At 37.1% G+C, this 23,075-nt stretch overlaps 1 protein-coding gene across 2 annotated transcripts in view; it reads left to right on the top strand.

Annotated features, from left to right (window-relative positions):
* Nucleotides 1-19,619, top strand: part of DIAPH2 (diaphanous related formin 2) — a 111,332-nt gene extending 91,713 nt beyond the window's left edge. For both annotated transcript variants that reach the window (XR_006104929.1, XM_042478067.1), the window contains one exon: nt 13,607-19,619. Coding sequence is in view for 1 of the 2 variants with exons in the window: in XM_042478067.1 (XP_042334001.1) it covers nt 13,607-13,671 (65 nt within the window). In the remaining variant the exon portion in view is untranslated. The remainder of the gene's footprint in view (nt 1-13,606) is intronic.
* Nucleotides 19,620-23,075: the final 3,456 nt, after the last annotated feature.

The following is a 23,075-nucleotide window of genomic DNA, read 5'->3' on the forward strand; positions in this document are numbered from 1 at the left end:
AATAATAATAATAATAATAATAATAATAATAATAATAATAATAATAATAATGGTAAGATTAGTCTGGCATGCCCATCTTGACTTTTAGTAATCACAGCATTCCTTTCTAAGTGCTTACAGACTTTCTGTTTAATCATCTGCTCTAGAATCTTTTATGGTATTGTTGTTGGGCTGACTTAGTGTTAATTATTTTGGTCCTCTTATTTTTCTTTTCTGAATATGGGGACAACATTTTCCCTCCTCCTGTTCTCCAGGAATTCTCAAAGATTATTGCCAGTGTTTCTGAGATTACTTTTGTCAGTTCTTTTAGTACCCTTATGGTCTGTTTGAATCTCCATCTCCACTTGTCTTTCTATCCCATTCCTTTTTCATCTTTCTACAAGTTTCTGTTCCTGTCCCCCAATTGCATTCTCTCTGCTTACTTTTCTTCCCAGTTTTTGTTAGGCTTTGTACAGACCAGTACTTTGTGCCGGCCTGTGGGCGGTCTCAGGGTGCAGCGTCCTGATGCTGGACGTCCTGATTCCGCACCTCTGCGTGCCATTCCAGATGTCACACGGCATCGTGGTGCACCTCCGGCGCTGCATCCAGATGATGCAGTGCTGAAGGGGCGCCATACAGCTGTGCTGTTGCGGCTATGGCACCCTTTGGAGGGTGCAAAAAGGAGCCACTTTTTGCGGCTCCTTTTTGCGCCCTCCAGTGGCCGGATCGGGGCAGCAGTGTGAGGTTGCCATGGCTCTGATCCGGCTGAAGAAGGGACGGCTGCATGCTGCCCCTTAGGGGCTATTTCTACAGTGCCTTAGTGTCTGAGTCTCCTTTTGACTGTGTCTCTTTTCTACCACATGCTTTCCCTCTTCAGTCCGTTGTCCTCCTTCCTCTATTTACCATCTCTCAGCTTTATCCTGCAAGCTTTTGTTTCTCTTGATTCATTTTCCTCTCCCATTTTCCATTTGTGCCATTTCTCTTTCTACTCTTCCTTTTTCTTTCTCTTATCCCTCCTTCCTAATGTCCTTGTCTTCTCAATAAATACACTGAACCCTAAGGGGTTATTAATGATAATTTTTAGAATTTCCAAGAAATAGGTTTGGATGATGTGCCTAAAAGTGGGATGCTTCCCAATGCTTCGTCCAATAGGTTATAACAAAGTTATGTGTGACACTTGAGAGAGTTTTTAACCTCCATTTGAATCCTAGAAAATCTTTTTTCACATCTGTCAACTAAATTGGAAGGCTAATTTTAACTGATGTCATAAACTGCATCGAGCTGCAACAAATCACACTTCAGGAGAGGATTGAATATTTCATGTGCAAGATAATGACAACAATGACTAGCTATTTTAAAAATATCTCTATATAGAAAGCTGGCGTGTTAGGGGAGAAGGCTCTGTTTTGATCTTCTACCTGTCATGCTAGTTTTCTGTGTGAACAATTATATTTTATATTCAGCCATGTAACACCCCTCCTCCAAACTTGGTTTCCGGATTGGAATCAGCAATGCTATAGTCCAGATGCAAACTTTCAGTTAAAACTAAGTAGCTCACTGTGTGAGAGAGCTATGAGGATTCATATTCTGACCATATCCACTCCAGGTTACCATTTGTATTTTGATGGGGAAAGATGCAACCAGGGACTGCAACTGGACATACTTATAGTTTCCATGGGATCCAGGACCTTGCACAGCCAGTGTTCCCAATTATGCAGAGGATTGTAACTATGTTCAACTGAATGTGCTTTTATACCCTATGCTTAGACTTTACCCGTAAACATGGGGACATAATGGTTGAGAGGGAACATGCATTTCCACCTCGCCTCCATGCATTCCACTTCCAAACAATTGCAGCAGGGTACTATTATTAGAGCTCCTTTAACATGAGCATTGATTGTTATAATTTTGTTTTAGAGTTGCTCATCCTTTTTAAAGCATACCAGCACATATTATCTGCTCATCATTTGGAAAGGATAACAGTTTATGCCATATTTTAAATCCCAATCTTTATTCAAGTGTACATTTTAAACAAGATTTTAAGCTCTCTGTGGTCTTGGAAGCTCTCTAAGGGTTCTTAAGCTTTCTAGGAATCTCTTGTTATCTGCCTGAAAAGATAACCAGAGGTCACATAGAAACTGGTGAGTTAATCCTTCATTGATTAAATGGTCCTCTGAGATTAGTTTCAAGTGTTTTGCACTATGTTAATGTGGCATCCACACTGGTTGCCTGAAGGACTAAATTGACACTAAAGAAAAGAAACAATTCTTTTGAAAACTAGACTCCAAAATCTTTAGGGCTTTATATGCTAAAACTGCCCAATATCAAATACTCACTTTCTTCAGCAGAAGTATTAAATTATTATGATTCTATGATTCTGTGTTCGGGGAACTGTCCCACACAGCAGCCAAACAAATCATTCAGCATTATCTGCAGTTTCTAGACCATCTCAGAAAAAAACTAATTTCAAAGAAATCAGTTCTCTTCTTAATTTTGACATTATTATTATTATTATTAACCTTTATTTATGAAGCGCTGTAAATTTACACAGCGCTGTACATGCAATCTTTTTAGTTAGACGGTTCCCTGCCCTCAGGCTTACAATCTAAAAAAGACATGATACAGAAGGAGAAGGGAGTGGTGACGAGAAAGGGTAAGAGGTCCAGCAGTTCCTCTCAACCTCCGAGGCCTGGACCAAGGCAGATGGACTGGAGGGAGGGCAAGGCTTCATAATGGATGGTTAATCATTATCCAGGGAAAATACATAATCACAAGTAGGATAATACATATACAGTACATAGGAATACAGGAAATGGATCGATAAACAGCCAACAACAGAACATCAGATAGTAAGCGACAATTATGCGATGCCTGGGAAGGCTTCTCTGAATAGGATGGTTTTCAGCTCCGTTTTGAAGCTGGTTAAAGAAGTGATGGCTCTTGCTTGTGGAGGAAGAAGGTTCCAGGAGTGAGGGGCAGCAAGTGAAAAGGGGCGAATCCGGGATGGGGCAGAGGAAATCCTGGGCTGAGACAGGAACCCTTGACTACCAGAACGGAGGGCCCTGGTGGGAAGGTGAGGAGAAAGAAGGTCTGATAAGTAAGGAGGGGCCAGTCCATGGAGGGCTTTGAATGTCGACAGCAGGAGCTTATACTGAATGCGGAAAGGGAGAGGGAGCCAGTGAAGGGATGCCAACACAGGAGAGATGTGGTCAGAGCGGTGGGTGGAAGTGATAATGCGTGCAGCTGAATGCTGGACAGAGATTAAAGGACGGAGGTGAGAAAAAGGAAGCCCAGCCAGGAGGACATTACAGTAATCCAGTCGTGAGATCACTAGGGCATGGACCAGGATCTTGGCAGTAGAGGCAGTGAGATATGGTCGGATTTTGGCAATATTGTACAAAAGGAATCTACAAGCCTTGGCTGTGGTCTGGATCTGAGGGATACACGACAGAGAAGAGTCAAAGATAAAGCCAAGACTGCGGGCTTGCTGGACTGGTTGAATGGAAATGTTGTCCACAGAGACAGAAAAGGAGTGTTGAAGGTTGGGCTTAGGAGGAAAGACAAGAAGCTCCGTCTTGGACATGTTGAGCTTCAAACGCCGATGGCGCATCCACTGCGAGACAGCTGTAAGGCAAGACGAGACTTGCTGTTCAAGCCTTGGAGAAAGGTCAGGGGCAGAAAGATACAGCTGGGTGTCATCGGCATACAGATGGTAGGAAAAGCCAAAAGAGCTAATGAGTTTTCCTAAGGACAGTGTGTAGAGAGAAAACAGAAGGGGACCCAGAACAGAGCCCTGGGGAACTCCAACAGATAAGGGAACAGGAGAAGAAGTCTGACCCCCTGCAACTACTGCAAAAGATCTGCCAGACAAGTAAGATCTAAACCAGTCGAGAACAGAGTCTGAGAACCCAAGGTCAGAGAGTATGTCAACTAGAAGACAGTGATCAACAGTGTCAAAGGCTGCAGACAGATCATGTAATATAAGATCACATCAGCGGACTATAAAGTATAGATTTGACCATTATGAACTCATTTACGTAGTGGGGAAAGCTTTGGAACTGGAAATGTTTTCTACTTTTGGTTCAGTTATCATCATCTCAAAGGTATCATCGTCTTACAGTTCTCAGAAGTGGAAGGTGAGGGAAAGAAAGTAGTGCATAGCTAAGTGATAACTGATACTGATACTAATAACCAATATTGATACTGATATTTCTCTTTGCTAGTGTATAATGGAAATGGAAGCCAAATGGAAATATTCCACCACTCCTGTAAAGAACAAAAAATTGCACTGCATCAAACAATGGAAAAAGTCCAACATATTTGTTGCACATGAGTAACCTACTAGAATTTGCATGTATAAAATATATGATACCCAAAATGGTTTATTTAGCATGAACATTAGGATACATATACAGGTGTAAAGCCGAGGACACAGAGCAGTACAAACTTTGGTTTCAGTGCATACAATCATTTATATTGTTTGTTTTTTGGCTATTTGATATCTAATACATTTTAAAGTGAAAACTATTTTACTGTATTGCTTCCTCACCATTTACAATAGTGGCTGTTTGGGTGTAATTAACCATCTGAAGTAATTCATTCAAAACTGTATTTTCAATTACTTGTAACTAAAATTATCTGAACTAAAAAGAAAATATTTTTGTCCTGGAGACAGCTTTGCTGCTTTATCACTTTCGTTGTACTAGAGCTTTAGATTAGGATAACTTGGTTTTCAAATTAAATGTCAAATATAATTTGCCAGTGGAAACATGAAATGTTGCCAGCTGTATTTTGAAGCAGGAAAAGCTAGCTCAGCATCCCTTACTGTGGGTTTATACCTAAAATCAGCTTACCATCCTATTCGATCATATTTGGCAAAATATAAAATGTGGCTTTACATATATATGCATGCATACTCCTATTATAAATGTAGAAATTAAACCAAACCTAAGGATAAGATTTTGTTACAGATGTCAAAGTAATGGATTCCATAATTTTAACTTTTATCAAATACGAATGAGTTTTGCTGTTTTTATTATAAGTAATAAATAATAATAAAACTTTTATTTCTACCCTGCTTTTTGTCAAAACAAATTTTTATTTTTTTAAAAATTACACAATACACAAATTATACACACAAAAATCCTTTCACATTCTTAACATACAAAACAAATCAAAAAACACAAAAACACCATATAAAACAGACACACACACACTCCATCAAACCAACTATTAAACATTCTTACAAATCACTGCATCCATATTCTAGCATCTATTTTCCTAAACACTAAACTGATAATCTTCATTTCTAGGCGCTTAGTTTAGTGATCTTATTATTTAGTGACTTCCTAAATAATTTAGTTCACCGTAATAAAAACTTTAACTAAAATTTGCCCTCCTCCCAAAAAAAAAAAATTATTGTGTCCAGAATGTTAATATCAGCTTTTGCTTAATTTCAAACTTTTTTTTTACTTTGAAACAAAATTACTTTGCCTTAAATTTACCTTAAATATTTAATTTAATGTAATTTCTTTCTCCTATCATGTCTTGGTCTATTTTATTTTAGGTAAATAATAGGAAAAGATGATTCATATCAAAATTATAAAGATTTTCAGGATAACTGTCCAGTTCCTATTTTCCCTTCATATGTTCTGAGACAGTTCAATTCTTGTTCTGCATTTGTAGTCAATAGCTCTCTCATCGCCGCAGTTAAGACATCCATGTTCATTGCCTCTCTTAGTTTAATAATCCATTCTTCTGGGGATGGGATCTCTTTTTGTCTCCAATATTTTGCATACAGTGGTGCCTCGGGTTACGAAATTAATTCGTTCCGCCATTCCCTTCGTAACGCGAAAATTTCGTAACCCGAAATAGCTTTCCGTTAGCGCTGGAAGCCTATAGCATTTGAATTTCGCGCCGAAATGAATTTCGTAACCCGAAAAATATTTCGTAACCCGAAACAGTTTTTGCCAATCCAACTATTTCGTATCCCGGAAATTTCGTAACCCGCGCATTTCGTATCCCGAGGTACCACTGTATAGGGTCCTTGCAGTGGATACCATATATAATAAAATTAGTGAATATTTGTTTTCAATTTTAATTTCCAGAGTACATGTCATATTCAGCAGAAATAGTAAAGTATTCTTAGAAAATTTTATTTGTAAAATTACTACATTATGAATCTTGTCCCAATATTTCTGTGCTTCCTGGCATTTCCACTAGATATGAATAAAGGAGGCACCTGGTTTGTCACATTTCCAGCATTCTGTATTGCCCGTTTTGTAAATTGCATTCAATTTACAAGAGGACAAGTACCACTGGTACATCATTTTAATGAAGCTCTCCTTGTAGTTCCGACAAAGGGTAAATTTGTTTGTGCTTTTCCACATTTTTCTCCAAGTCTCTAGGTTGTTGGACTTGCCAAGGTCCTTAGCCCATTTTATTGTCTCTTGTTGTAGACTTCTTTTCTTTAATAGTTTATAATATTTTGCTATATGTTTTTTACCCTCGTCAAAAAGAATCTCATCTATTTCATTAAGCTTTTTGGTGGTGTCAATGGGCCTGAACAGACAGGCCAAAATAATTCACATACTGTACTTGTTTCTTGACTTACCAGCTCTTCTCATTGACTCTGCCTCTCCCTGCAAGTGAACCCCTAACCATCCCTCCTATCAGTGTCTTGACAGCCTAAGAAAGGTTATAACCCTATGTGTGGAAAATATCTTGTGTTGATTTACTAAATGATGCATACCATCATTTAGTAAATCAAATGATGGCGGTAAATTGCTATTAGCAGCTTTAGATTCTTCATCAGTACAGCCTGATGAGAAACTTCAAAAGTCTGTTTCATCCTTTAAAGAAAGAACTGCACGTTGCATTCCAATACTGTGAAGAAATCTATGCATGTATATGCTTTTCTATACGTCATTGTCGTTTTTTAAAATACTCTACTGACGCTTTATTTTATTATGTGTCATATACACTCAGAATTTACTTATGCCATTTCCAATGTTGCTTTGCAAGCTGGTCATTTATTTTATTCAGTTAGTGTCCACTACAGAGAAAAATAAAATTGAAATATATCCAGCAGAGTAGTCTTAAGAATAAAATATTCCAGAGGCCAAGTAACTATAAATAGTTGCAGCTAGCTGTTTATTCATAAATAACTAAAAACTACATAATTAAGACAAAACATGATTGTATTTGTGTCCTTATTAAAAGTTGTTTATCTATCAACAGTTACTTCTCAAAGGTCTGTCCCCAGAAAGAGTAGTGCTACTGTAAAACAATGCCACAAAGTGCTATGCTGACAATGCAGCCCAGAAGAAGGTCATGGTCAATGTTATCAACGCCACTGAAAGTTCTAGCAGAACCAACCGGAGTGCACCTGTTTAGTTCATTCACCAAGGCAACCAAACCTGTCTTGGGGGTTAAACAGACCGCCCCTTTTCACTGGCTTTGGGACGGCATCAGAGTGCAGTGTTTAGATGCCACATGCTCTGATGCTGCCCCCAAGCCAGCATGGTGGGCAGCTTTGTGATGCTCTGGTGGTGTGGCATTTATACGCCACAGGAGCACCACAAAGCTGTGGTGGAAAAGCCGGCTTTTTCCCAGCTCAAAAAGGAGCGGCATTTTGCCGCTCCATCACATGCACGAGCCCCATTATTTCCTATGGGCCTCAAGCATAGACAGGTTTTTCCTTACACGGGGGGATATGGACCGGATCCCTTCAGTAAGGAGAGGGACCACTGTATTTTTGGTCAAAATAATAGTTTTTTCTTTATTTGTTTTGAAACTGGCCATTTCACCAAATAGTTTTATTATTTCCAATAATTTTCCTGTTTCGTTTAGTAGGTTCTCAAGAAAGATGGCTGAGACACAAAACAGAAAGGCAGGAAAGAGCAGCTTCTGGATGCTTCAGGGGCGGGACATGCAGATGAAAAAGTGCTCCTTTCGGTGGTTCATTTTGGGCTGCAGCAGTAGCTGGCTCTGGAACTGGCATCCGGTCATTGCAGTCCCTAGCCAGTAAGGGTCCGATCAGGGCTGGAGCATCTGGAGGTTGTTCCAAGCTGCCGGTCTGCTTTGCCCCTGAGGGCCTGAGAAGACAGACAAGAAAAAGCAGCTCAATCCTAGGTTTTCTGAAAGTGGGTATAAACCCTGTTGTCCACATGGTCCACTCCCAAGGCAGGCCAGACATCTGCACCATGTGGCATCAAGACAAGACATGTGGCATCAAGACATTTTATTTTATTTTATTTTTGTTCTGAGATGTTAAAAATACAAGAGGAAAGCTATTGCAGGGATATGGGGGGGGGGACGTTACTTGCTTTTGACAGGGATGTGAGTAATTATAGGCTGTAAACAAAAGTTCTGTAGCCAGTTTCATTGAAATGGTGGTAGAAAAGCCCAGAAGTCCAACTCCCATTGTACAAGTAAAAATACCCCTCTTTTGTTAAAAAAACAAAAAGAACTTCTTTCTCCAGCCATCAAAAACCTTTGAATTCCATGCTTTGATAGTAAGTGCACTATATACAAAGAATGAAAATACTTGTACATGGATGACTAACTACTGATATTTAAACTGCCAGCTGCTAAAAGTGATTAGATGTCCAGCTGAAGCAAACACATTTTGTCCCCCATCTTTAATAAAATATTGTAAGGAGTAGCAGGAAAACCTTGCATGTACTTTCATCTAGCAGCTTAAAAATATTGTTGCAGTATTGTGAAAGAATCAGTATTGACGCCTGTCAGGCCCTTTTGGATATGAGGTGAAGAGCCTTCCCTGATGGCTTTCTGTGTGCTTTGTCAAGTCCTGTACTTTCAGTTGAAGTGCAAAGTGAAAGCTGATGTCAGGAAATGCCTTCAAGCAAGAGCTGATACTGGTCTCCTGTGATTTCCTTATTTTAAAAAAAATGAAGAAGAGAGAGGAAAAATTCAGATTGAATTGTAAAATTATAGCAATCTAACTGGACATAAACACATTTATTGCAGCCTCAGCAACTGTTATGTATCAGTAGTGAAAGAAGGCAGAAGGCAAGAGGGCTGCTCTGATGACATGTATTTTTAAAGAACAAATGTGTTCAGATGAGAAGGTGGTGACTTAATGGCAGCATGTTTATGTAAGATTCAAAACCCATTACTGTCTTTCTTTTCATTCTTGTTCCCGTGAAAGAAAACTTTTTAAATGGCTAATGAAAACTGAAAATACTAGCAGCATTATAGCTGAAAATAATAGCAAGAACTTGCAGATAGACAAGAATTATTACCTTTAGACAAAGCGTATATGTTAGCCACCTTGGGTCCCACTTTGGGAGAAAGGCAGGATAAAAATAACATAAAATAAAAATAAAGCATTGAGATTCAAATATCGATCAGCAAGAGATTTCACCTTGTTTTTGGGATGTCACAAATCATGGCCAAGAATAGATATGTTTTTTAAATAAACAACAATCAGTACAAAAATAGGAAAAATAGATATATTAACAAATATCTTACCAGACTATAATTCAATTATGATGGCCTTGAGGAATAAAATAAGAGATTTCGTTTGATATTTGAATGATTCATTGTTTAAAAAGGGAGGAAATAATAAGGAAAACTCAATGTGAAAATAATTTTTCAAAGGAAATCTAAACAAGGAAGTAAATATTAAAGTCATCATCATAACCTTTATTAGGCATCTCAAAAACATAATACACAATTAAAATTATAACTAAAATTATTTACATAGATACTTTGGCTTCCTTCCTTATACAAGTTACTCTATGCACTACAGCTGTTCAAATTGTACCAAATTTTTGTTGCCTCCATTAGAAAATTTGCCATCAATTGTGTAATCTGCTCATTACAATCCTCCAATAAATGCACTAGAGTTATATCCATTACACAGTAATTCATTTCCATCAGTTTCATTATCAATTTCTTTCTCGGTTTTTGATACAATGGGCAAAGAAAGACAATGTGTTGTAGGGTATCTGGGGATGCTTCACAAATACATAAACGGTTAGCAAATGGAATTTTCATACATCTCCCCTTAGTAACACAAGACGGATGGATGTTCAGTCTTGCAAAGAGGAAGGCTTTCCTCGCAGCCTGAAGGGACAATGATTGGAAATACTTTGGTATCTCACCACAACAGGGGGGAATGCCAAATACAAAAGGGGAGCATACTCTGGAAGAGTTAGAATAGATTTTCTTATGTTCCCAACTCAAAAAACAATCCTTAATTGTCTTGAAACACTCCTGCTCCGTCAATAGGAGTAGAGAGTCCAAATTTAAACCCTTTAGTTGTAGATTATCTTCAAAGGTTTTTTACCAATTAATATAATAGTTATCAGATAGAAGAAACCAGATTAAACTAGATCTATTTGGTCTATAGTGAATTTTAAGCCAATATTTATACGCCATCAACCAGGCTGTGGTCTCCAGTGAATCCAAGCCAAGTTCGTCATATAACGTTAAATAATGAACACATGGCGGAATAGATAACAATTTCCTGCAGAACCAAGTTTGTAAATTTTCAACCTCCTTGTTAAAAGCTGTTGCCCATACAGATATACCATATAGTATTAGAGGTCTGATTTTGGCTTTATAAATTTTCAGGGCTGCAAGGACATCTTGGTTTCCCTTCGTATAGTAAAAGGATTGTAGCGTTGCCAATGCTCTTTTCCCAGAATGAACAGTCTTTTCTCTCTGCTTTACCCAAAGACCATTGTAATGGAATAAAACACCCAAATATGTATACATTTTTACCTGTTCTATAGATTGATTATTCATTTTCCATTTCCTTGGAGTAAAACCTTTTGAAAATACCAAGACCTTTGATTTGTTAACATTTATCTGTAGGTGGAACCTTACACAATATTCACTGAATCTATTCAGGGCTCTCTTTAAGCCCACCTGAGTCAGCGACAATAATACAGTGTCATCAGCATATTGTAACACTAAAAGTGGGCGGTTTCCTAACATAGGAGGATGGGTGTCAACCAATGACATGAAATTTGGAAGATCTGCCACAAATAAATTAAATAAATGAGGAGCTAGGACACAGCCTTGTCTTACACCTATTCCTGAATAGATAGGGTCAGTTAGATGACCACTATCAGTAAATTTTACCCTACAGCGATTGTTGGTATGAATTTGGCTCAACAAAAACAAGAGTCTTGGATCTATACTTAAACTATCCAGTTTACTCCAAAGTGTAGGTCGATGAATTAGATCAAATGCCGCTTTTAGATCAATGAACGCAGCAAATAATTTCCCTTTAGGACGGGAAATATACTTATTAATGAGAAATGAGATAACAGTAATATGATCTATGGTAGACATGTGACCTCTGAAGCCCGCTTGTTCAGGTCCCAGAATGGCTTGAGTAGTCATCCAGCTTTGCAATTTCATTGCTAAATGACTGTCATATAATTTACCCACGATGGAAAGCAGGCTTATCGGGCGATAATTAGCTGGGTCTTGCTTATCACCTTTTTTAAAAATAGGAATAATTATTGAATCTTTCCAGCAAAATATTAAAGTGGTATAGGATACAAGCAAGGTGGTTGTGAGGGAGCAGAAGTATTTAAAAAGTGACAAACTAATAAAATTGCAAGAGAAATTCAGAAGAAAGAAGAAATGTTAAAGAAGAAGAACTGCAAAAAATGTTAAAGAAGAACACTGCAAAAAATTAATCAGAGAAATTTAAGCAAATCTGAAACGAGTTTCATCTTGGTGGGTGAAATGGAGAAGAAAATAAGATATTAGACAAAGACAATTTGAATTTTCAAATAAACTGAGAGGATGGTTAACAATGAGATTAAGAAAAGGAAAAATATTTTATAACAAAGATGAAAGAAGAGAAAGATATTTATGCAGATCATAAGCAAATTAAAAACTGCTTTTACAAATACTATTCAGAATTATATGAGAACAAGCAAATTATGATTGAGAAAATGAAGAACTTCTTAAATGACCAAGGGATCCTACAGATTAATGAAGAGCAAAGAAAGGAACTGAACAAGAAAATGACAATCATGGAGGTAATTAATGGAAGCCATAAAGAAGAGTAAAACTGAGAAAGTCCCAGGGCTGGAAGGTCTCACTGCTATATATTACTAAAAAGCTACAAGAGTTGTTAATCCTCCTACAGCAAACAATAAACTACATTCTCAATGGAAAGTCACCAGAAAGTCATGGACGATTCTGTGAATATTACTTTAATTCCTAAAGAGAGTAAAGATGTATTGAAACCTAGATGTTATAAAATGGTTTTACAATTAAATGTTGATTGTAAAATATTTGCTTCACTTTGGGCAGAAATCTTAAAGAAAATTCTCAGCTCTTGCACACACGAAGATCAATGTGGCTTTCTTCCAAATAGATTATTAAAAGAAAATACACCTAACATAATAGATATTGTAAAGTATCATGAGGGGGTTGGGTAGGAAATCCTAACTTCTTTCTCAGGATCTGTGATGCCCCAGTCACTCAATAACTAGACTTAATGGATGACCCAGAAAGAATGTATTAAGCAGCTCAGTTCTGTAGACAAACCTTGCCAGAACTGGCTTCAAAGACCTAATTACTATCATATAATCCCCCTTCATGCCTCCACCCATACCATCTTCATGTTCCTTTCCCAGGAAAGCAACTTTGAAACTCTGGTAACATCTGTGTCTATCTCCTTTCCACCATCAGGCTCAACTCCTCATTCCCAGCAGTTAAAATGAAATCCTCCAAGCAACAACAAATGCCCAATAACAACAATGCCACTCTCTATAATTCTATAACAACAACAACACATGGCAGAGTAACATCAAGGGGTCCCCGACAATAGCTATCATTCATTCCTGTCTAAACAGTTGCAGATTACTGTGGCTGTAGCACATCTACATTAAGCAATATCAGTGGTGTCAATTGGCATTTTTTCTTGTCCAGTAGCTGCTAAACAAATTTGAAGAAACAGCATGTCTCATTTCAAATATATGCATTTTCAGCCACAACCTGCCTCCTTTACAGTTGTTTATTGTAAAGCTATGTGTAGCTTTTGGCCCCAAATAGATTCTTCTGCAATATGATTATTCAATGCACTTACTGTGATAAAGAAATAATTTATAATGACATTGTTATTAATAATACTAATGTTGCTCAACCAGGGTATGGCTAGGAAGTGGTTTATTTGTTTTTACTAAGTTATCTTATTTCCTTGTTGATGAATGGATGAATGAGAAATTATATGTATCTCAGTTTTCACTATACATCAGAGTTCATGATTTCTTCCGACATCAAAAAGGATGACATTCTGTCTCCTCCTTAGAGCATCTTGGCATAGGAGTTTCCTTATATAGTAAGACTTTCTCAACCATTTTAGTTATCAGCTGCTATTTCCAAGGGGAGAGTGCTGTGGAATTCTTTCAGTGCTTTTATCACTCTAGGAAAGCAATTTATTGCTGATTGCAGAACTCTTGAACTCCTCCTGGCAGCTGCATTCTGAGATTCCTCTGATCCACTTTCCTAGTAATTTATTTATATATTCCTTTGAAATTATGTTCAGGACTCATTGAAAACCGCTTCACTGCAATATCCATGTTTTAAAACCTTACTCACTCTGTTGTTTCCTTCTCTCTTTCTGTTTCAGATAACAGACGGATTACTTTGGAAAGGTCACGTTCCCGCCACAATGAAACTATCACAGCAGTATGAATTCATCACTTCCATCCCATGCCAAAGAACTGGAATGCTGTTGTATTTACTATAAATAGAGACAAGGTGAAGAATGTGTGAAAAGCAACATTGATCAGAGATGAAATTCAGTAGAATTCCAGGAAGCAAGAACAATAAATACTTATTTTTACAGATGTTATCTGTGCAGGAAAAAAATTGACTTGCTATATCTTACTAACAAATTTCTGAAGAATTGTAGACAGTGTTAAAATACAAGACTTGATCTGGACTTCATGAATATTACTCAAAGTTGTTGTGCTGGAAACTAAGACACAGACTACTGTGTTTTTGTGTAGTTCCCATAATTTCTTTGAGGATACACAGTAATCTATGGCTAAAGTGTGAGGAATGGTGTATATGAACTGAAATGATTAAGGCATAAATTCAGTGTTAAAGGGAGCAACATCAAAGGTCAAGTCAATGAGAGAGGGCAGGAGTCCATCTGTAGTCTTATTTTGATATGAAAGGAAAAAGGAAATGTTGCATATTAATGAATTCATAGGAGATGATAAAACCATGTTTTCTTAGATTTTTTTTAAACATTAGAATCTTATCACAAGTTTTAAACATGATGGATTCAGCTATCTTGGTTGCAGTTAAACTTTATCACAAATCTACAGCCAGCCACACACACACACTATATACATACATACACACATACACATATGAAAAGATATATAGCTTCTTATCACTGCTAAAAAAAGAACAAAAGCATGGGATTGTACCAAAGTTAAACCATATCATTTGCAGAATATGCTTTTAACTATATTTAAAATGTATTTTCAAATTAGAGAAACTATATATGGATATTTTAAGAAAAACTCAAATTAGACAAACTATATATGGATATTTTAAGAAAAACTCTTACCTATTTTGATGGTTTTAAAATTCCTTTGTATATGTTTAAGCTTTCAGAGATATTATCTACTATTATGACAGGAATCAGAATTAAATTCTCATGATAAACATACTATAAAAAGCTCTGACAGATCATATCCAGAGGATTCAAGTGATGAGCTATAACAATACAAAATGAGTGCCATATCCACTAACAGTATGAATCTGACACCCTCCAGATGTGTTGACAATAGCCAAACACCTCCAACAACCTCAGCCAGTATGGCCAATAACCATGTTATCTAGGGAGCATGGGACTTTTATTCCACCATTTCTGGAAGTTGCCAGTCTGGAGAAGGTTGCTTGAGTCTAGTGCATCATTCCTCTTTATTCTTTGGCCACTTTGACACAGATTGTTTTTAGCCTGAAGTCTTATCAATCTGATTCTGCTGATATAGAAACCACTGTATTTTTCCCAAGCTTGCTCTCTCTCTCTCTCTCTCTCTCTGCATATGTTACTTTCCTGGAATGGAATATTTTTCTTTCTCCTGTTGGTGAAAGATGTACATAAAATATCTTACAACAATTTCAGTCACTAGTAAATTTACTGAAGCCATGTTAATAAGGCCTGGAACAGACTGGCAGGACTGTTCTGAAGACGCCTTGGGACAACAGCAAATACATGCCGCAATTCCAAAGGCATCCTCTACCCCAGGCTCAATAGGAGCAGAAAAGATCTGTTCCTATTTGGACTGGAGCTTTAGGTGGCCCTGGCATAACTTCCGGCTGCTCCGCTGGTATATGGGTTCAAAATGCTGTGCCCCCGGAGCATCTTGAAGCCACCTCCATGTGGTTGGCTGGGTGGCTTAGAGCAGCTTGGGGTCATGCGGCCTCAAAGTGCCACTCCCCCAAGCTTCCCATAAGCCGGCTTTTGCAGCCGGTCTGTTCCGGGCCTAAGTCACGATGAGTGTTGAACACACTGTACCAAAAGGTTCTGTAGGAAGGAGAGAGGTTCATATCAAATAATATTAAAAACTCAGGTAAATAAGGAACAAAGCTATCAATCATTTGTTTGGTTTCCTTAGCAATAGTTTTCACAACCACTCCAATATGCAATAGGCGAAATCCTTATTGCACACTATGTTGCTGCTTTTGGCTGCAGGGCACACACAGAGATATGGGAGAAATACAATGTTCTGCATACATTCTAGTGAAATCTTGCATTTATAGGAAGGCATTAGATAAGTTGCCAAAAATTCTTGTGTTATCCACTGAGTAGATTATATTTTAATGGAATTATGAACCTAACAGAAAGATCCATAATTCCACTTCAGTGCAATTGCTCAAAGTTGAAGGGAAGAAATGAAGTGAGCCTATTTACATGGGCAGTATTAAGGATTATTTGCCTGGGTGGGTCAGCCCTGGTTAGTACTTAAATGGGAGACCACCAATGACTACCAGGTGATATTTCAGAGGAAGGGACTGGCAAAGCCACCTCTGAATATTTCTTGCCTAAGGAAACCTTAGGAAATTCATAGGATTGCCATAAACCAACCAGCAACTTTAAAGGCACATACACAGAGAGAAACGACATAAATTCAGATGCATGGAAAGGAAAGACCCCGGGAGCCTTCTTGCATCTTTTTCTCCTGTGAAAGAGAAGATGCTACATTAATTTCAAAGGTCATAATTTAGGACTTGTTATTCAATTATATTTATTCTATGATTGTCATAACTACAGATCTTTCAAACAAGACAATAGTTGTGGTAAATGAACAATTATTTTACCTCCCATTCTGTAAGAATATATTCCTAGTCTAAAACAAACAGTAAACATTTCTTTAAAAATACCCAACTAACGTATATTTTCTAACTCATGCATTTAGTGTGAAAATTTGTCTAAGACACATAAAGCTAAAATTATAACTTATTTGGATAGAAAAAGTGTGCCTTTTTTAATCAATAGTTTTTTGAAACATTGCATTGAAACTGTTGACATGACATAAGGAATTTGCTACAATTTGAAAGCCAAAATGTTAAAGCAATTTTTGGAACATTTGTGAATATAACCTTCCTAATACTGCAGAGGGTTATTTTTAAGTAACCTTAATTATGTTGACTGCACCATTTGTCATTTCTGACATTTTGCTTTTCGGTAGCCTGATAGTTGGTAATGGTTAGTTAACAACTGGAACCAAATTCTCACAATGAGCAAATCCAAAAAGAACCCTACAGATGATCGGATATTTCAGTTTCACAAGCCCAGTCATTCCATATTTAATATTTAAAATATTTTGTGTAATTTAAGGAACCTATATCTCAATTACGCAAAAGGGAAGGAGAGTAGATAGAAGATGTGTTGTAAATAGAGGATGCTAATATTTATAAAATCTAAGAAGTATTTTCTAAATTTTAGGTTAGGTCATTGAAACTTTTGCCTTTTTATTTTTCTTGGAGAGTCAGAATTAAAAAGAAACACCTTGCTTTTTCATATTGGTGTGATCCCAATATTTTTGCCTGAAGACCTAGTAAGGATATATTTTGGAGGTCATAGCACCATTTCCTCAATGGCACTGCCTTATTTTCTTAAAGGAAGCCTCCTTCTCAAGAAACGGAGGCTTGGATGGTAAACAATGGAGCTTTTGGCAAACAATCTTAAACTCACAAATGATAACACAAGATACATTTCCAATACTGCAGAATATTACTGTGCATTATACCAATAAATATAGCATTTGCATGTTTTGTAAGTTACATTTTTCAAAAGTGTTTACAAACTTTTTAGGATTATTAGAATAAAACTAGAAGATAACTAGCACTAATGCACTTATATGCACACACACACACACACACACAATTCATTACAGAAATTACAATATTGGGAGGGTATTGCCAAATGCCAAGCATTTCTTAGACCATGACTGGAAATCAAATAGATCATTACCACTTGTAACTGCACAAGTATCAGCAGCCATGGCCAGCATAGGCACAGGTGAAGGATGCTGGGAGGTGGAAACCAGCAACACATGTAGAGCAACATGATTTCCACTTAAACACATTTCCTGGTGCTTGCTCGGGAAAAAAAAAAGACATACTGGTGCATACATGGACATAATATGGTTACATCCATATATACCCTTTTCTGGACCTTCCAGAAGAATGTGTCCAGTACCGCTTTTCACAGGTGCCACATCCTAGCATTCAACAACAGCCAAGGAGGGAATAAAACATAGACAAAAATGAAGCCTTTTTTAGTCAAAGCTACTTGTTACTAAATTAAACCACTATGGAGAATTTCAAAACAAGACACTTTAAAAAAGCAAGTCTCTCTGTTTTTAAAATGTAGACACTGGTGAATGAAGCTTGCTTGTTTGTGCTGATCACTGTTTACCAGCTTGACAAATATGCATAAATATTACGTGCACAAATGTTTACCCTTTATACCTGTATGTATGAGTGTATGTACTACCTCAAGAGTTCAATTTAGTTACATCCCCCCTCTGCACCACCTACCAAAAGCACTCCAGTTTAAAAACAAAACAAATATAGATTCAAACAAATCAAGGCATGGTTGATCCATGACTGGATCTCCTGGGCACTTGAATTAGGTCAGGAACATAATACTGGAAAATGTGCCATATTATGTTCTAAAATATTTCTGCTCAACTCCACCTTGAAGTTCTTTTTGTTCAGTATATATAAAAATTAAGATGCAATACTATTGGCCCCATCTGGGAAACAAATGGGTGCATCCATACCTCCCCTAATGGAACAAAAATCAGTATAGTGGGCATTGGAGGGGGAATAGTTGAATTCAGGGAAATAATGATGGGGGAGTTTAAAATTCCTGATTCTTTTCGGTGGGTTATTAAAAAAGAAATTAAGGCATGGAAAATGTAGTCATGGGTCTCCAGTGACTCATCTGAGTTGGCCTTAGGCGTCTTGAGAAATTGTCTCAAGACATCATAAAGGCGACTTGAGAAATGGTCATTTTCATTAATTTGAAATTTGATTTCAGTCATTTATTCTCAAGATCTCATGCAATTAAGAATCAGTCTAGGAGGCACTTAGGAATTTATGGGAGTCATCCCACTTGCACCTCAGCTGTCACCAAGACTTTATATGCTTTTGTAGCATATTATGTACCAGATTGCAGAATTTACTACCACTATAACTTGCATCTTCTGGTTCACAAATTTTTCCCATACAGATTACTTCTACTTGATGATGATGCTCAGGACAAAAATATGGTTAAAATAATCTAAATAACCTCTTAGCTTTAGTTTTAGGTTTACATAGGAAAATATGGACACCTAATGCATGATAGGTTTGCTCTCCAACCAAATACAGCATTAGTCTCCCACAGATCATGGGGGCAGAGCTAGCAGCCAGCAGCACTATGTAACTGCTGTCCCAGTCTTTTCAGCTTAGTCTCTGCATTCCATTAAGTGCTGGGAGAGGCATGCAAATTTTGAAATGCATTGGCCTTCTTAGCTGCCACATCACACTGTTGACTCATATTCAACTTGTGGTCTACTTGGACTCCTAAATCCCTTTCACACATAGCTTCATTTAGCCAGGTGTCACCCATCCTATATCCATTCATTTCATTTTTCCACTCTACAATAAGTGCAGAACCTTGCATTTCTCCATGTTGAATTTCATTTTGTTAGCTTTGGCCCAGCCTTCTAGTTTCTATTTGTATTTGTATGACCATGTATAAAGAGAAAATTTGAAATAATAGACTTATAGGTAACCACTAAATGAAAAAAAGTTATGATGCTCATAGAAACAAGAGGTTAAAGAGTCAGAATACACAAGGAAATTAAAAGGAAGACATAATCAACTTTATATATTCACAAGCAAGGAATGAAAGAATAATTACCCATGGATATCTAAAGCAATGCAGAGTTTAATTGGGATAAAGAAATTAAGATATGTAGTACATTATATCTGAGATAACCAAGCTTGTAAGTAATATTTCGGTATAGTAGCTAAGGTATGGAAGTTGTAAAAAGTAAAGTTATCAATTCAAAATTGCTAATGGAACATCGTTTGCTTTTATTTTTTATTTTGTGAAAATATGAATAAAAATATTTTTAAAAAATAATTTGAGGATGGGTTTGTTGCTTCTGTTATTTAATAAATCCTTGGGGATCAATAGCAACTGCTTGTGTTACTTTGGTCACCAAGCAAGCTCCTGGGTGTTACCACACTTGCAACGGATGGAGACAGACACTTAGTAGGATGTATGTAAAAAGCAGCCGAGTATTGCCATTGTGCAGGCTGCTGCAGAAAGAAACACATCAGAGCTGAACTTTCATTATGAATATCTTGATAATTCATCGGTTTTCTTAACAGCTGTACAATCTGACACTTTACATTCCAGGACACCTACTAGATAATTTATTTGAAATTTCAAGTTGCTTGGTGTACCTGCAGTAATCTGCCCACATTTCAAATCCATGTGAAAGTGACGATCACATTTTTTGACAGTTGGGCAGTATGCTGTTAGACTGTTCTTGTGATAAAGTATTTCAAAAGCCTGGCTTCCTATTTGTATTCTTATGTTGTCTCACAGTCTAAAGAGCTGTCACTGCCGATACCAATAAAGTCCCCAAAAACATATTTCAGTTTAGAACTGAACTGCCCCATGATGATAATCATCTCATAATTCACAGTTGACAAAGCCCAACTGGAAGATGTCATCATTAGTCTCTCAATATCTTTTGTGTCTCTTAAAAACAGGTCATGAATCTAACTTATTAAGGCTAAGTCGACAGTCTAGTAGTGAAACCACACATTGGGCAAGTTAAATACTGCCTTGTTCAATTATACAATGGGGCCTTACTATACCAGTATAGAAAGAGGAGTGATGTTGGGTGTGTGGCAGCAAAGGTAAAGTGATCACAGGGACAGCAATTACCATAGTGACATGAATGAAAGCCTTTTCTGTCACAAGACAAAGTTGCCTTGCCTCTCTGAAGCTGTTCATGAATCAGTAAGGCAGCTTTATCTCTTGATAAAGATGGTTTTCACTGCCATCCCCTTTCCTGGAGTTCCTCAACTGAAAAAAATGAGTTATGCTGGCAGAACAGAAATTTAAAATGGCATAATTCAGGAGCAGGACTGAAACCTCTGTATGAAAGTTTGAACATAATTTCTGACCACATTTAGCATACTTGGGGGCTTTTCCATGATTAGAAACCTGTATGATTGTAATACTTTTGATATTATTCAGTTGAACACCTTTAGAACTATTTTCAGACACTCCTGCTCACTGCACAAAGATCTCTAGAGGACTCTGTGAATGTAGAAACATCATGGTAGGTCTGGTGTTCATCCTCTCATCTACATCCAGTTTTAGGACTTTATGACCAAGAAAATGTATGCATGTTTTATCTGACATGATGGTGCTATCATTCATGCAGATATTATTTTCATATGAGGAGGTAGTCATATTAAGGAACAAATGTATTTAGGAGAAATGCAGGCCATGGTCAACCAAGCTGCTTTCAACAGCAACATGGCTAATTTACTACCTAACAGAAATATCTTGTGGTGACTATTATTATTATTATTATTATTATTATTATTATTATTATTATTATTTCTTACATGCCTCTCCCCATTGATCAAGGATGGGAACAACAACAATGAGCAAATAAATAACATCAGTCAAAACACATTGGTTGAAATACACATCAGTTTAAAATGATAAATAGCATATACACATATTAAGATGATCTACATTTAAAATTCATCATTTAAAACAGACAATTTAAAAATCATCTGGCTATATTTCAATATGTAATGTAAGCCAAGATCTCAGAGAAAGGTATTATAAGATATACTTTAGTGGTATTTAACTCCTGGGAAAATATGTATGGTAAATGCAAATTGGAGTAACAAAGGTTGGAAGTGTAACAAGGAAAAAGGATCACTATCGCATGCGGTGGACATGCATAAAAGCAAAAAAGTGTTGATCTCAACTGCGTTCTATAATCAATTCAATGGTACATGAAGATATAAAATTTAAACCATTTTTAAATTAAACATAATTGAAGAACAATGGAAGGAAGAAGAAACACCATCAATAGAGGAATGGCTATTGGGACTATTAGATGCGATAGAAAAGGACAAATTATCCAAAACTTAGCAAAATGAAAACTCAAAAATAAAATACATAGAAAAAAATTATAAACTATTTCAGAAGTGAAAACTATCTCAGAAGTAGTTAGAAAAGATATAATCAAGATACAAAATTGTATGGAATAGAAAAAGGAGAAATAGAATTTGAAAAAATTATTAATTTCTAAAATTTATCAATTACTTCTAAAACAAGAACTGGAGCAAGAAAGTATTAAGAACTGTATGATTAAATGGGAGCAAGATTTGGGACAAAATATCCAACTCTCACAATGGGAAAAAACTGGACAAAAAGAATAAAGTATTCTAAGAACTATGCAGTGCAGGAAAATTTAAGAAAGAAGCAATTCAGATGGCATTTAACACCAGATATAATTTCAAATGTGTCAAACTCACAAAAAGTTTTTTTTTGGGGGGGGGAGGGACCCTCATCCAGTCGAAATGGCTGCCCAGATACCTCTCTCCCGCTTCTCCCTGTCAGGGACTGCCTCCTTGAAATTTTGGGGAAATTATAACTCAAAAGAAGGCCTGCAAGAGGAGGTTAACTTTGGTGATCTTTTCACCTATGTATACCAATACGAGCTGCTGAAAGCACTCCAGATTCAGCAAATAGAAGGGTTTTATTAAGAAGTGTTGCAAAGGTACACACAAACATACAAAAGCAATGCAAATATAATGCTGTTAGAAAGAAAGATGTGGAAGGTTAGAAAGAAAGGTGTGGAAGATGTGGAAGGTTAGATAGAGAGGTTAGATAGAGAGGAATTGGTAATTACAATAAGCGGTAATTACTAGACCTAATGGGTCCACAGAAAATGGAGAGTGGCTCACACAGCACCCGAGGCTTGCACAGAAAGAGTGAGTAGGATCCTCTGTGCACACATGTAGCTAGAGCAGGGGCAGATATTTATATCCTATTTCGCACTTCAAGGGGTGCTTGATGCTAGTGCATGGTGCAATAAAAGGCTTTGATGGATTTCCCATGGAACTGGAGAAAAAAGATCTGGAAAGGCTGATGATTTTAACTCCAGGCTGCTAAAATATTGATTAGATTTGAGGCAGTCCCTGGATAGTCAGGCAAGAAGAGTGACTAGGAATACAGCATGAGGTGAAGTGGAACTCCCTTTGTCTCCATTGGAAAGAGCATAGGGGGCACACAGAGTGATCAGCAAATCCATTTAGCGTTCATTTTAGTACCATCTCCTTTTCTCGCATATATTTAGGTCTGCATGACTCCTTATATGTGCAACTTCCCAATCTTCACAGGTCATCATGACATCTCAATTATGAAACCCCATATCCAGTGAGAGGGGCTTAGAGTATCCTAACAGGCCCTTATAACAATCATATAGAGACAAAAGCTTTCCTTGGGGAAAATGCTGATAGGTAGCAAATCCCTC

The sequence above is a fragment of the Sceloporus undulatus genome, chromosome 7 (assembly GCF_019175285.1).
Source record: "Sceloporus undulatus isolate JIND9_A2432 ecotype Alabama chromosome 7, SceUnd_v1.1, whole genome shotgun sequence".
Taxonomy (NCBI): domain Eukaryota; kingdom Metazoa; phylum Chordata; class Lepidosauria; order Squamata; family Phrynosomatidae; genus Sceloporus; species Sceloporus undulatus.